The sequence below is a fragment of the Pocillopora damicornis genome, chromosome 6, assembly GCF_964200805.1.
Source record: "Pocillopora damicornis chromosome 6, jaPocDami1.2, whole genome shotgun sequence".
Lineage (NCBI taxonomy): Eukaryota > Metazoa > Cnidaria > Anthozoa > Scleractinia > Pocilloporidae > Pocillopora > Pocillopora damicornis.
Genome location: NC_142675.1, coordinates 1,817,542 through 1,831,972, shown reverse-complemented (window position 1 = coordinate 1,831,972; position 14,431 = coordinate 1,817,542). Strand labels below are relative to the sequence as shown.

The following is a 14,431-nucleotide window of genomic DNA, read 5'->3' as shown; positions in this document are numbered from 1 at the left end:
GTCTATATAATGAAACCACTTTCATTGTGATCACAGTTTACACAACTTCAGGTCACAAACTGCTGTCATCAAAATGGATTTTCACGGACAAAAAATGAGTCTCTCGTTTTCAATTGAAAATATCTTGCGCGAGGATTTCGCCCATCAGCGAAGGCCGAATTTTGTTCACTTTCCCACGCAGGGCGAGTTAGATTTCGAACGCTGGCCAAGTTCGTCTGTTTATCAGTGCTGTTCGGTTCGTTTCCTAAGCCCCGGCTTTGTGAAATGTTTACCCAATATTCACGGAGTGGAGGACAGATTACAGAGACCGAATGCAGGGGCAGAAAATCTTTCTTTAAAAGAGGAGAAGAAATCGTTTGAGGAAGATGGCATGAGTTATAATGAAGAGGTGATTCTCCAGGAAAATGGTAAGAGATTTCACTCTGTTTGAGTGAAATTACATCCACAAATCTAAAGAAAGGTGATATTTCATACTTCGGCAAAAAACCGTCACGAAATATGGTAGCTTTTTTATCAAACGATTATAACTTTACCTCGATTGCTACAAATTCCAGGAGATTTTACACTATTTTCAAAAGGCAATACACAACTGGTTTGACAAGTATTTTCTTTAAAAAGTAATGTTCAAATCGTTTATTTATTTATGGCATTGCGCGGCAACCTTAATGGCAATTGAATTTGCTACAAATTTGGGGTAATTCCAAAATTTTTTCATTCGTATGGGGACCAAAAAGGGACTTTCCTCTCTCAGCCGAATCAGAGGGTTGCCGTTTATAAGCGTGGAATTTGACCTTTAAGAGGAAAGTTCCAAAGTCCCAAAAATCCCATCAGAGATGAAGCATTGGAAAACTCAAGTTTAATTAAATTCGTCTTTCTTTTATCTTGTCAAACCCTGCATTTAATGTTCTGTTATGTGGGTTTTTGAGTTACCAGCAAAATAAGGAAGCTTCAAATATGATTTGACGGGTAATTACTAAAGTAATTTCATGTTTTTCTTACCGGATGAATAAATTCGAAAGTAAAGTTCATTTTTTCAAGTGGATCCTAACATCAAAACTTTTCACTTCTCACCTTTTTTCTTGTACCTAGTGACACTTAAACTTATTTTAGAGGAGGTTGTGGGAAATTTCCCTCTTCAGTTTTTTTAATGCCACAACAACGAAGAGTTTGAGAAGGAAATAATAAAAATGTATAATGTTTTACAGACAAAAATAATTTGGGGCTAATTTTTCTTTGGGTCGAAACAGAAAGAACATTTCTTGTTGTCGAGTGTTGTAAATACAAGAAATTCGTTTTCGACAAAGAAGGGTTAGAAACGGATGCACTATGCAATTATTCAACGGTCAACCGAGTGAATCCTTTTTTTGTGACCAATATCCTATTTCACTTTTGCTGCATATTTTCGTTTCGTGACGGTTGAATTGTTTTTGTGCCGGGGTTTGACGACGAAATCAACAGCGTTGGCGACTTTGAACATCCGCCCGGCAATATTTGTTAGAATACCGTGACTTACCGAAAAACAAACCAGTATATCGTGGACCAATATTGATCCTCCACTGATTTAACTTAGCTTTACTGCAATCTCACCAATCCGTATGAAGAATCTTTCACTAAGCGTTAACTTTCATGATTGCCAAGTAACCGAGGAGTATTTAGCTATCTTTAAAAACAATTCGTGAGTGAATTGGTTCTTCAACTAAAGACCCATGAATTCTGTTGACGTCAGTTAGCGGAGGTAAAGTAATTTGGGCGTGGGGTTTTTTTTCATTATAAATATCCGCTTGATTTAAAAGAGGTTTGAGTGTTTGTTTAGTCATATAGTGGCCCGTAAGATCGTTATTTTAGCTGGTTTTCGCTTATCCGTGCATTAACACATTAATAACATACTTGGAAAACGTGCATCCTTGAAAAATATTTTTTCTGGGCGTTTCTATGCCAAGATATACATCCGGGCAGATCAGTGGAAGACAAAAAAAAGACAAAAATGAAAAAAAACAAGATTAAAGGAGTGAAATTAGTTTTGGAAAACATCCCAAAATTATGTATTTCTTTTAAGATCTTAGAAAAGATAATCACATTCCTGATTAAGCAAGCAGTCAGACAATGAAATATAGAAATGAAAAGCAACATTTGTTTCTAAATGGTCTGTTTAATTTTCGCATGACACTCGCATGACATTGTAAGATAATACATGAGATATTTCTTAAGGTGTTTGCATAACTTGTTAAGAGATTTTTGAAACTGTCTAATTTCGCTGTCGTAGTACGGTATTAAGAGTGAAGAAGGAGACAATTTGGTTTTGCGTGTAAGTGAAAGAGTTGTATTGCGGAAGCTCTATCAAGCGAAAGAATCAACACTTCATGGTTCTCGAACGCTAGCAGCTATCATAAGCTGGAATCAAATCGCAGAATTTATATCGTCGATCAACACTATTTAAGAATGAGTGCGTTATATTGAATCAGGTTAAACAGACTAACACGACAATAATTTCATTAAGTTCATCAGTTTGGACAACATACTATTTCTGTTAAAGTAAAATTGAATTGCTGGCTTAGCATTTTAAAATCTCTCTTTCCTCAGATGAAGGATGCGATAAGGACTCTAGTCAAAGATCGAAGTTGGAAAAGTGCATCGAAAAAGGAGTGAAACCGCGAAAAAGAAGAAATCGCAGTCATTTTACTCAGCGTCAACTCCAATATCTCGACAAGATCTTTTCCCGCCAACAGTACCTTACACGCGACGAGCGCACGCTATTGGCGAGGGGCCTGGAAATGACTGAACTTCAGATCAGAAACTGGTTTCAGAACCGAAGATACCAGAAAAGACATCGAGGGCAAGAAGACAAGAAGCGAGTTGAACCAGAAATGTCTGTTGTTGCATGAAAATAGTAGTAGAAATTCACCTCTACATAAAATGAATTTTTAAGCCAAAAGAAAACGAAAAGAAGTCTGCAATAAATATTTATGTTTTCTGATATAATATAATACTTCTGTTTTAAAAAGAAGACTTGTATTTTTATGTACATATTGAGTTTACTGACTTAAATATTGTATCAAATTAATTTATGGACGATTTTTCCTAAGAAATTCCAACATATTGATACAATTACGAAGGGTTTAAAAGTCAGAACCGTAAAAACGGTGAATTCCATGTCTACTAATGATAGATTCATACTGATTTGAACACATTTTTAAGTTACTCTGTTTTCCTGATTTCACCGGTAGTTCTACCGAACTAAAGCTTATTTCAAACCAGTGGAGTTTATATATGCATAGGTACTTATTCCTAATGAAAGTTATTAATAGCAAAGAAATTGCAGAGAGGTAAATATATATATAGTATTGATGTATTCTTGCAAAAAAACCTTTTGAATACAAAAAGATATCATATTCGTACAGAAAAAATGGGATTTCTCATAAAAGTTTTATTTTAAAAGAAATTTAAATCGATCGATTGTTAAAAACTTCAATGTAATTAAGTTATTGTCAAAGTAGATTTTAATGGTGACATTGAAAAATTAAAGCTGATATTTCAAGCAAACATTTTTGGTTCCTTGGTCTGTCTCAAAGTAGATCAGACACCGGTGAGATTGTGGTTAACAATTCAAAGTATCCTTAATGCATAAAACCACAAAAAGGTTATCCACAATCGGTTGTCTATTTTAAGAACGAATTGAATAAAAAAAAAATCGAATCTTAAAAGGTCACGTCAGGAATACTTTCACTTTAATATATTTCTTTCAATTTTTTTTACGTGCGGAGATTATCGGAAACAACAAGTGCTCGAAGGTGGGACATTTCTCAAAATAACTTGGTCACCCAGGAAAAAGTAATTTTTTTGTTTTATTTTATTGTGAATAAATTCTACACTTTTTGAACAAATTGGAACTTTTTCTATCTTTGTTTATGCTACATCTATTCCGGCCTGACCACAATTTAATTTTTGTATTCTCAAAAGGAATAACGAAGGCAAACTTCAATTATTTATGAGGTGATTCCATATACCTGTATAGTATACTACACTTATGTCTTTGCTTTGGCACTGAGGAATCGACGGTTTTTTTTTCATCATCATTTCAGCACCTCCTGAAATGAAAGCTGGTTTAAGTAAGAAAAGAAAATTTGTAAAAATTCAAAAGAACTATTTTTTTGTTCCGCAGTGGCTGTTGCGGAGTTTGCGTGTTTTACTTTGAATTTGAATAAGCGTGTTTCTGAAGAAAAGACCGTTTGAGTACCTTCCTTGATATACACGTAAAAGAACCATTTTTGGTGCTGCACTTAAAGGAGAGAATCTAAGCTGTTGCTGCTATATTAACGTAGGTGGGTTTAAGTGTATTTATATTTAGAAATAATTGTACTCAAAAGCTCTTAAAGATTTTTTTAAGCCACTTATTACTTATAAACTATCTTTCTTTCGTTATGTTGTTCCTCTTGTTTTATCAAATGAAATATTACTGTTTTTCATATCAACGCATGGAAATTAAACTTAACTTCTGTACATGTACGTCGTTCATAAGTGATTGAAAACAAAACAGTGAAGAAATTTAAAACTTTTACCATCTCTCACTAGAAACCGAGAGTGTATGATATTTTTGATTTGGTGTGGGAATAAAGTGTTACCGCCTTCTCCTCATAGTTTCCCTGTTTAGTAATTACGAGATCTTTTTAAAGAGCTATTAAGCACCTGGAGATTTCAAGGGTGCTGTCTCACGGGCTACGCACGGTGTTGGAAAGTATTTGGGCTCAGACAAAAGAAAACAGGAGATATTGGGACTGTAAACTGCTTAACTTTGAAATATCGACAAGACAAAAAAAGGGTAAGAGATCTCCTTCATCAACGAAGATGCTTCCTGTCGCAACGCCTTTGGATAATCTTACTCACCAATTCCGGAAAAAATTGAATTCGGAATGTCGTCAGATTACAAGAGATGCAGTAAAGTTTCGAAAGTTTTGAGGACCAATTGAGGATCAATCCTCATTATATATAGAAGAGTCGCCTCTCTCTGGTCACTCAAAGTTGAATCGTTAGACTGGTTGACTTTTATGGCAAACGACACCTGAACGGCATTAAATTGAACTTGTTTCTTTATGGTTTCAGCCGTTTTTGAACTTTAGTGTAAATATTTTTTTTAGCTGTGAACTGACAGATAAAACAAGGATTGAAACAACAGCTATTTTGGAAAGTTAGTTCGATTTTGCTGTCCAAAACTGAGAGGTAATTTAGTGGTCATATTGAACAAAGAATTTTTGGGTCATTTAGAGAGAGGAAGTGGTTAGTGAAATTACATTTTTTTCCTCTTTTGTTGTCTCCTAGGTAGGGGGAAAAAGAGGGTACTTATTCTGTCGAGTGGTTTTTACATATGTAAACTAGCGGTATCTTTGTAATTGTACGGCTTCCTAACAGATCACAAAAGTAGCTAGCTTATATGGTTTCGACACGGGCTGAAGGAAGATCCTATAAACTATAGAGTTCGAGAAGGATTTCACACGAAATTTACAGCAATTACAGCTTTTTCTTTGCAGTATATCATACTTCTTTCTTGAAATGTGAACTCAATAACTTGATATGAAGACTCAATAACTTGTGTGAAGGTCTCAGTGTTCAATGTGTGTTTTGGTGAGAAAATAGAGCCCAGACTCTTTTCATATAAGAAATTCAAACGTGCAATAAGCTATGTCCCACCGACAGAGTTTATTTGGCGCAAATTTCTGAGCGATGAGGGACATCTTGCTTTCAAAACATCCAGATCTGGGCGTATGGATCATAGCCCCACACTTCATATATGAGCAAACTTAAATTTTCTCAATGGAGACAGAGCTGGAGCGAGTTATCGGAAACGAAGCCGTTCGATTGCACGCAAGAAATTTTCGAGTGAACAGAAAAACGAACAATGAGAAAACACGAAGTGAAGTTTCTTGTTTTTGAGAATTGTTTCCTTTGTTTACGTATAAGTATGTTTAATACGTGAACGCTCAACTTAAAAGCTGATATTTCAATTTTATATTTTTACTAGAACTTCCTGGGGGGTGTTCATTTCTTGACCAGTCTCGATGCGTTGCTTGGCAACTGGAGTCTTGAAGGCTTCCGTTTTGGCGCCAGTTGATGTCTACTTCAAGCCGAATGTTTGTTCATTTGATGGATGTTTATAAAGTTGATAAAGATTTTATCTTGAATGCGGTCAAAAACAACAACATCAGCTGAATCATGATGAATTTATAGAAACCCCTTCACGAGCCTAATTGTTATGTTCAAGAAAGTTTGGTCATTTCACTATTTTACCTTGTTTGTTTTTCGTGTTGTTGAGTTTGTGCAGAAGTTTAAATCCAAGCATCATTTGCAGATAAACGTGAATGTTTTGTTTTGAAAAGATTAAAGGAAATTTCTGCTCTGGTATCATAATTTCGTCTCCAATATCTTGTTCTTAAACCTTCCAGCATATTCATCTCGTATTTTCTAAACACTTTAAGAGATTTAACATGCGACTCTTGTATGGACACAAACGCTCCGTTTTATTTTGACCCTCTCCTAACTATTTTTTTCACCGATTTCATGTTTGACCCAATGAAGATGGGACAAGGCGCTTTTTGGGTTCGTGACCCCATGGAAATTAGTAGATGTGCTAATTAAACACTAATTAATATCTTAAATTGATGAGATTGTCTATTAGCGATAGGCCCACACACTCATAAACGTGATCCTCGTACACGCAAAAATGAGATGGGAATGTAATCTCTCGAACAATACTTAACAATGATGTTCTAGATCCTTCAGTGACATAAAAAAGACCGCAGCACTTATATATTAACTTAATTTCATATAGAGATCTCTATGCAATCCACGAGTTAAAAGAGAGAGGGAAGGTGATGTAAACATCTGACCGACGCCAATTCAAGCGATCACATATAAGCAAACGGAAACGCTTTTTATGTTAAAGTAATATATCTCGAAATAATTAGTTTTCATCAATTTTATGCACGCGGACGGTGAAATCTTCCGAATCGCCTTTAAATCTCGTTTTTGCTCAAAAACGGGGGAGATTTTGGTTTACAGCAGCACCGACTCAAGATTGATACAAGGAATTTTAGGGTTGCCACGTTTACTCCTTTACCAAAAGCGTAGGCTTGAGGTGTCGCGTGTACCACACTATTGGCGGGAAAAATATCTTGTTTAGATATTGGCTATGACGTAAAAAGAGTGACTTTAATTTTCGCCGCAATCACACAATTTTTTTTATAATGTGAGTACGCGCACTCCTTTTTACTCTCTTAAATAACACGTAACGATGATTGAGGGAATCTTTGCAATTTTTCACTCTTTTTGAATGTGTCATCTACGGCTGCTAATTTTACGCTTCAAAAGTTATTTTAAAACTTGGTTTATCTCCACGCTTTTGATTTGTAACTACAAAACAGTTTGCTTTGATAAAATCTCCATGATATTTCCTCTTTTATTTGATATAGAGATTTTATGTAATATAATATATTTTCGAAACGTACGTAGTATTGCAAAGATTTAAATAGAACTCGGATAGGACTTAAATTTCCAATTGTAGTTAATATTTATTGCAACTAGTGATCATACTAAGAAAAGCTAAAGTAGATAAATTGGGGTTTCCTTAAGGTAAGATATACAAACAAATGGGAAAAATTAAAAAAAAGCGATAGAAAATACAACTTTTGTGTGCAACAATTATATTTTTTCCCAAGTTTATACGTGACACGAATTCTTAATTAAACCCAATTGCAATCAATTCAAGCGCAGCGGTTTCTTTTTATCCTTAGTGTTCACTAGCTTAATTAGCACAGAGACTCTTACTAAAAAGAAGTATTGCTGAAAGGGCTTTTAATATTTTGACGATCATTCTGTTTAGATAGATAAAGGTCTCTTCTGAGTGTGATGCTAAATGAGTGGATCTGCAATTCCACTTTCCTCTCTATGGTAAGTGCGTGATATTCGTGAGAAGGGGTAAGGTTGAATCTTGCTTTCAAGTGTTCTGATATCAATTCTTTACGAATAGTCAAGTGGAACATGATAATTACAATATTGGAATCAATAGACATTTGAATAGCTAAGTAAAACTACTAAAAACTTTGAAACGCAAGCAATGATTAAGATTAACTTTCAGAAAGGATGTGCCATTCGACGAATTAATTTTATACAGATGCCTATATTATTTCTTAAATGCCAAATACATCCGCACGTCGTTTCATGCCGCATGCGATGAGATTATGACAGAATGTGAGCTGAACCAGTCAAAATTTCGACTACGAAGTCATGTTTGATAAAGTCCAAGCTTTAGTTAACACCTGCCAATTAAAGCGGATTGTTAGAAAAAAATTTAATCGCATCTTTTCTAAATGCAATGAGTTGTCAAGAAAGATCAAAACTAGATAGCATTCACTTTGAAGTCTTTACTCAGAAAGTAGATTGTCTGAGAAAAAAGGAAATTAATTAGTAACATCAGAACTCGAAGTGGAAAAAAGGTTGGACGAAGCAAAGTCCGCGATTTGCTTGAACACAACATCTGTGTTTGTTCCATTAAAGTTATGGCGCGCTCTGAACGCGTCTTCTTTTAGATTTAGAAGATTAAAAGTCATTCACGAGAAAATACTAAATGGTGAATATCCTCAGATAAATTATGTCTTCTGCAAGCTATGCTGTAAGTACCATTAGAAGTTTTTTCATCGTCAGCCAGCGACCAAATAAGCGGCAACATCAATGTTGGGTAAAAATCCTTATGGGAAGGAGAAGAATTTTTTACTAATTTTAAAATTCATAGCTAATCTCTTAAAAGCCATATTTTGAGTCAAAAATCATGGCAGACACTCAAATATTTAAATATATTTTTAATCATTATATTCTTTCTATATAAAATATAGTACAAGTGTATTTATTAGGGGACCTGATATAACTATTTACATCGTATTTTTCTGATATAAAGTAACTCTAAAACCATCGCTTTTTCACTGCACCTTATACAACAAATTTACTAGTTCCTTTTTCAAACGTATAAATTTGCATGGAAAAATATCAATGTTTAGCTAGCACATTTACAGATTTCCACCAGTCATATTGCTTTTCAATTAGTTCTCTACTTTACAACTGGATCGACACTAACCAAAGTTGGACTTTTTGACAGTGCACTGGCTATGGAAAATAGATCCACGCTTTTTTCTACTTTATCACAACTTAATAAGAACCTTTTCCTTCTCAGAAAGGTATCTAAAGGCGCAGTAAGTCGCGTCATTATGGGATTATTCGCTTCATCAGCGAAATTTGATGGAATGTTTCTCCAGATTTGTGTAATCAAACTTCTTCTTTTACACACACTGACGAATCTGGTTCATCTTGTTTCGAATTCTCGTTGGCGCGATGTTTTCTTTGGTATCTTCGGTTCTGGAACCAGTTTCTGATCTGAAGTTCAGTCATTTCCAGGCCCCTCGCCAAAAGTGTGCGCTCGTCGCGTGTAAGATACTGTTGGCGGGAAAATATCTTGTCCAGATATTGGAGTTGACGCTGAGTGAAATGGCTGCGATTTCGCCGCTTCCGTTTACCGCTGGCCTGGCCTTTTTCATCGTAGCACGTTTCTCTTTTAGATTGTTTAATCATCTTTTTGCTGGTGATTTCGTCTGATGAAAAAGAAATAACTCACTTTAGTAAAAGCTTGTTGGCATTTTATAGATAATTGCTCGCACCTCTTGAGTTAGAAATACTGTGCCACAAGCTCAATCAACAATTTTGTGGGTGATATGTTTTCGTGAGGTTTTATTATAACATGCAACTTCAATATATCTGTTACATGCGCCATCAATGTTGCCTTTTGATTGAGAGGAAGGCGCTCGATGCGACGTAAATACCCTAATGAAGGACATCTTGTAATAATTGTTTCTGTGCTGATTTGGATAACCTTTCATTGGTCCGTAGTTTTGCAAGCAAAAATCTCGGAGGAGTTTTTTTCTGTACAGTACTTATAGCCATTTTGCCTTATGCCGTGATTTTGAATGTTAGTTAATTCAATATGAAGCACTTCCTTGAGATAGACGATGCCGATGACAGCTCAATACCTTATCGCGGGCGGTAAATTCCTTAATTTCGATTTATTGTATCACGAAACACGAAGAAAGAACCTTTTGGCCAAAATGTAGCAAATTCCATGAAACTATTCGTACTTTACAAAATAGTGTTTGATTGCATTTCGTTGACTGTTTCAAAAGTTACACAAGCTATATTACACAAGCTATATTTTATAATAACAGTCCTAAACGTTCTTTGACATAATACGTTTAAACCATTAGAAAAATAACAACGCAAATATAATGATCCTTTGAAATCTGGAAAAACCACAATATTTCATATTAGCACTTATCATGCTGTCAATGCAAGTTTAGTCCCGAACGAGTTTGAAAAAAAAAAGGCATCAATATTTAAACAGATGTTAAAAAGAAACTCTATGAACTTTGAAAGTTTAACTGAAAAACTACGTTTTTGTCATTGTAGTCACTAAAAACAACTGATTTGATTGACCTGACTAATTTGTAAAATACCTCAGATTTATAAAAACAAATTCAGTTCGAAAAGATCGTAAATTATTGAAGGTAGTCCATGCAACTGGTGTTAACGCAAGTCTTTCATATTTGGAAAGTGGTACTCTGTTAACATTCGAAATAACAAAAATTCCCTTTTGTTAAAAATCTTAAAACCATCTTTATCGGTTCGAAAGAGATCAGATCCAATTAGTTGCAACTGTTAACTTTGCAACCTTTGGCTCATAGATACAGTCAGAGAAAAGTCCAACATTTGAAGAACCTTTACGAGCTGAAACCTGTTCTTGACTCTTGTATTGCGTTGTCTGGAATCAAATAACATCGGATAGGAATATGGCTTCAAAAGAATATGGAATGATTTTAGGCTCTTTCCTAGATGCCATTTTAGCAGACATTTTAGCATTTACACGTGAGCACTTGAGATTTCCTCTGTTGTTTAGCTAACAGTAATTCGTAGCCTTTAATTCCGTTGATGAATTTCATATCAATCTTCACAAATCCTGATGGTGTGTAGAATCATGTTTTTCGGCTTGCGGTTTCTGAGATACAGTATTACAACTTTAGATCGCTTAAACAAAACGGATGAAAGTATTCTCAAAAGCCACTATTTAGCCAAACAAACACTTAAAGCTCTTGTTATCTAAAGCAATATTCCCAATGATATAATTTTCACCTCGAATTCCACCGTGCAAATTATGTCGACGACCAGCCTTCTACCATCGTGTTCTTGGTGGAAATCTCTTTGTCAGCGATTAAAATTGTTTTGAATGATCAAGTTTTTTTTGAGAAGATTATGAATTAAGCAAACTTATCAGAATAGTATCGCGAGATCAATATCTAAGTACATAAATACAAGTTGATTGTCACGTATACTGATCTGATATTGCAACGCACAAGCGCCCGCAGATATTCGTTGTCGCCATTACTGAACATCTCTCATGTATTAGAAAAAACAACTTAGACACTCACGAAAAGCGTATTCATAAAATTAAAATCATTTACAACAAAGAACAGCTCTTCCAGTTGACTCGAGCATTCACTTCAAAAGCTGTAAGTGAATAGGAAGGCACAAATACATCGACAACTTTTAGCGGAAGTTACCGCAGATCGTTAAAACTGTAAAACTCGTTAAAACTGTAAATTTTGACTGCACTTATTGAAGCGTTTTAAGGAAATAATATCCAAGTGAGGTTATACGTAAGAAGTATTTGATATCAATTTGTAATCGTTAGTTTACTGAAATCCCAATTATGAGTTTCGATTGGTTTTAATTGATTTAGATTTGTAACGCTACAGCTCACGAACACAATAGTTCAGCTTCGGATAATGTTTCGTGTTTTAGAAGATATCGGCCCTAGCTTCTAGATTGTTTTGCGTGTCGGTTGAAAAGGAAAAAATGCGATCAACTTGATTAAATAGCTCGCTAAACCATCAATACATGACCCTAGCTCTTACTCGCTCTTAACCTGCACAACACAATATGTTAACGTCTTGAGTATTTGGGGTGTAAAGAGATATTTTCCGCCATCGCTTTATCAATTAGTGTTACCTTACCGAATAGGGTCCTATCTGAGTTAAAACGACAACCAACATTATACCATAATGTTAGGAATTGCAAACAAAATAGTTATAAAACCTGAAATGAACACAGTGATAATTCTTCCATTTCGTCTCAAGATTTTTTTGGGAAGAAATGTTTCTCAATTGAACTTTGAGGCAATTTGTTGAAAGTTCGAACGAGGAAATGTTTTTGTCTGTACGTGCCTAACGAACGCATGTTTGGGCAAGAAGAAGTGATCCTTAAAAGAACAATAGAAAGTTCACTTTTATTTTTATCATCCAGGAAATTCTCGCCGACGCCAAGTTAAAACAAATTAAAGTAATTGAAAACCAAAATGTCGGTCTGAGACAGCCTGAAGCGTTGCTAAGTAAACATGTCATTGCACAAAAAAGTTTTTAAAAATAAGTGCTGAAAGATAGCTGATTGGAAAATTAAATCGTTCTTGAACTCGATCGCGGTGACTATTTCAGACTCAAAAATTTAATGTTTTGATTTAAATATGTTATCGTACTTTGGTTGCTCTCCGATTACACTAAACTGTTTAAAATTAGTTATCCTTACCTTGACTTTGAGAAAGAGCTTCATCTTTGTAACTCGAGCGATGTTCTTCAATCTCTTTCTGTTTCTCTGTTAAAATTCGCTCTTTTTCTCCATCCACTCTGTGCAATCTTCTCTCGGGTCTGTAAACGCTTGGCAGACATTTCATGAAAATTGGGCCGTAACGAAGCGAATAGTAACCGTAAAATGGTGGCTCCGACCACCTTTCAAGACACAAGGCTTGTTGTTGTACATTTACAATGTTCGTTTTCTGTCCTCGTGGAAAATCATCTCGTAAAATGTTTTCAATCGAAAATGAAAGATTCTCTTTTTCTCGTCGAGATTCCATTAGAACGGATCGGGAGCAGTTACGACCTTTTGATATGCAACGGCGGACGATCAGCGATCAACGATCAGACAGACACCCGATCTGTCGAAAGTGAAATTATTCTGCATTAAATAGTACTCAAACTTGCGGTCACGCGTGCATGAGACATAACCACGCCTCTCCTCAGCTGTCGGGACAAGGGTTGGCTATTTCAGGAACACGCAGCAAATACTGGTCAAGTGGCGATATCGCTCGAACACGCTATAAATGGTAATTCTTTTCTGTAACCATAGAATCTTGTGATTTACTTAACTGAAGCCGTACCTAGCGGTCGATATCCTCATTAGAGCGTGATAATTGAACTAAGTATGCATGATATCACTTTTGAAGACTGTTGACAAACCACAACTACTGTATTAAGCTAATCTTTTGTCACACGGACACGCTAAGCATGCATTTCCTTATGAAAAAAAATTCCCGTTTGGAAAAGATACTCTGCTATACGAGCAATTTTCATTCCGAAAATAAATGATCCTCGGAAGTTTTAATGATTCACTGTCTGTTAAACCAAATCTTTGGGGTTTGTTGTAACTCGACGTATATTTTTATGCATTTGTATATCGAATTCCTTATCACAATCATGCAAAATAAGCAGATTAAGAAATAAGAATGGACACTTATTAGGCAGTCGGCGGTGCTCGTGAATATGTAAACCCCGGATATGTTTGTATGACTCCGAGGGCAAACCTGCGATGTCGATGGCGATATTAAAAACATTTGAAAAACATCTTCTAAAAACAGAACAAGCCAGTTCGATCAACAACCCTATCATCAATATAAATCATATTTTAACGTTGCTTACTTGTTAGTAATTAAGAGTTTCCTTTGGTTCTTAGTTAAAACCCGTCAAAAGTACTTCCTCTGACGTCATTCGCGCAAAGGGCGCCCCTAAAAATATCGCTTGTCTAACTAGAGCATGTTGTGCGCGTGACGAGTTGCACCTTGTTTCAATCGACAACGTAACCTTTGTTTTAGTTCTTTTAACAAAGCTGGCTTTATTACGGTAAAATTAGAGCTTTTAAAAACTGAAAGCCAAAAATAGGGAGAAGTAGTGTATTCTTTAGAAAATACGTTGCTCTTTGCATTTTGAAGAAATAAGACCGCATCAGAGGCGAATTTATGGCCAAGGACGAGTTGCGGATGAGAAAACTTTGATAATTACATAAGTTAGAGAGCGACGAAGTTGTCTCATTTTTCACCCAATCTTGCATAGTACCAAACAAGGGAACAAACCTAACACAATTTAATTGAATATCCTTGCTTCTGAAAGTGATAATAACTTCTCGCCGTCTAAGCTGGTTAAAACTGTTGAAAATAGCACATTAAAAAAAATTTAGTTAGAAATTAAAATCGGGCAATTGGTAAAGCACCTGGCACATTTTGTGGTGAAATGCTATAGCA

General features: G+C 35.4%; 2 protein-coding genes across 2 annotated transcripts; one reads left to right on the top strand and one right to left on the bottom strand.

Annotated features, from left to right (window-relative positions):
* On the top strand, window positions 1-3,540 carry LOC113680909 (uncharacterized). The gene is made up of 2 exons (XM_027197995.2): window positions 1-407; window positions 2,581-3,540. Exons 1-2 carry the CDS (start codon window positions 74-76, stop codon window positions 2,880-2,882), a joined length of 636 nt encoding a protein of 211 aa, XP_027053796.2. The 5' UTR covers window positions 1-73; the 3' UTR covers window positions 2,883-3,540.
* Window positions 3,541-8,831: 5,291 nt separating this feature from the next.
* Window positions 8,832-13,074, bottom strand: LOC113680410 (uncharacterized). The gene is made up of 2 exons (XM_027197481.2): window positions 12,667-13,074; window positions 8,832-9,629 (listed from the first exon to the last, which is right to left on the bottom strand). The coding sequence occupies exons 1-2, from the start codon at window positions 12,989-12,991 to the stop codon at window positions 9,307-9,309; spliced, it is 648 nt and encodes a 215-aa protein (XP_027053282.1). The 5' UTR covers window positions 12,992-13,074; the 3' UTR covers window positions 8,832-9,306.
* Window positions 13,075-14,431: the final 1,357 nt, after the last annotated feature.

What these genes read in the sequence shown, in the direction of transcription:
- LOC113680909 (XM_027197995.2), top strand. Translation starts at nt 74, where the DNA reads ATGGATTTTCACGGACAAAAAATGAGTCTCTCGTTTTCAATTGAAAAT. An exon ending in GGTGATTCTCCAGGAAAATG is followed by an intron (nt 408 to 2,580) that starts GTAAGAGATTTC and finishes CTCTTTCCTCAG; the next exon opens with ATGAAGGATGCGATAAGGAC.
- LOC113680410 (XM_027197481.2), bottom strand. Translation starts at nt 12,991, where the DNA reads ATGGAATCTCGACGAGAAAAAGAGAATCTTTCATTTTCGATTGAAAAC. An exon ending in AGCTCTTTCTCAAAGTCAAG is followed by an intron (nt 9,630 to 12,666) that starts GTAAGGATAACT and finishes CTTTTTCATCAG; the next exon opens with ACGAAATCACCAGCAAAAAG.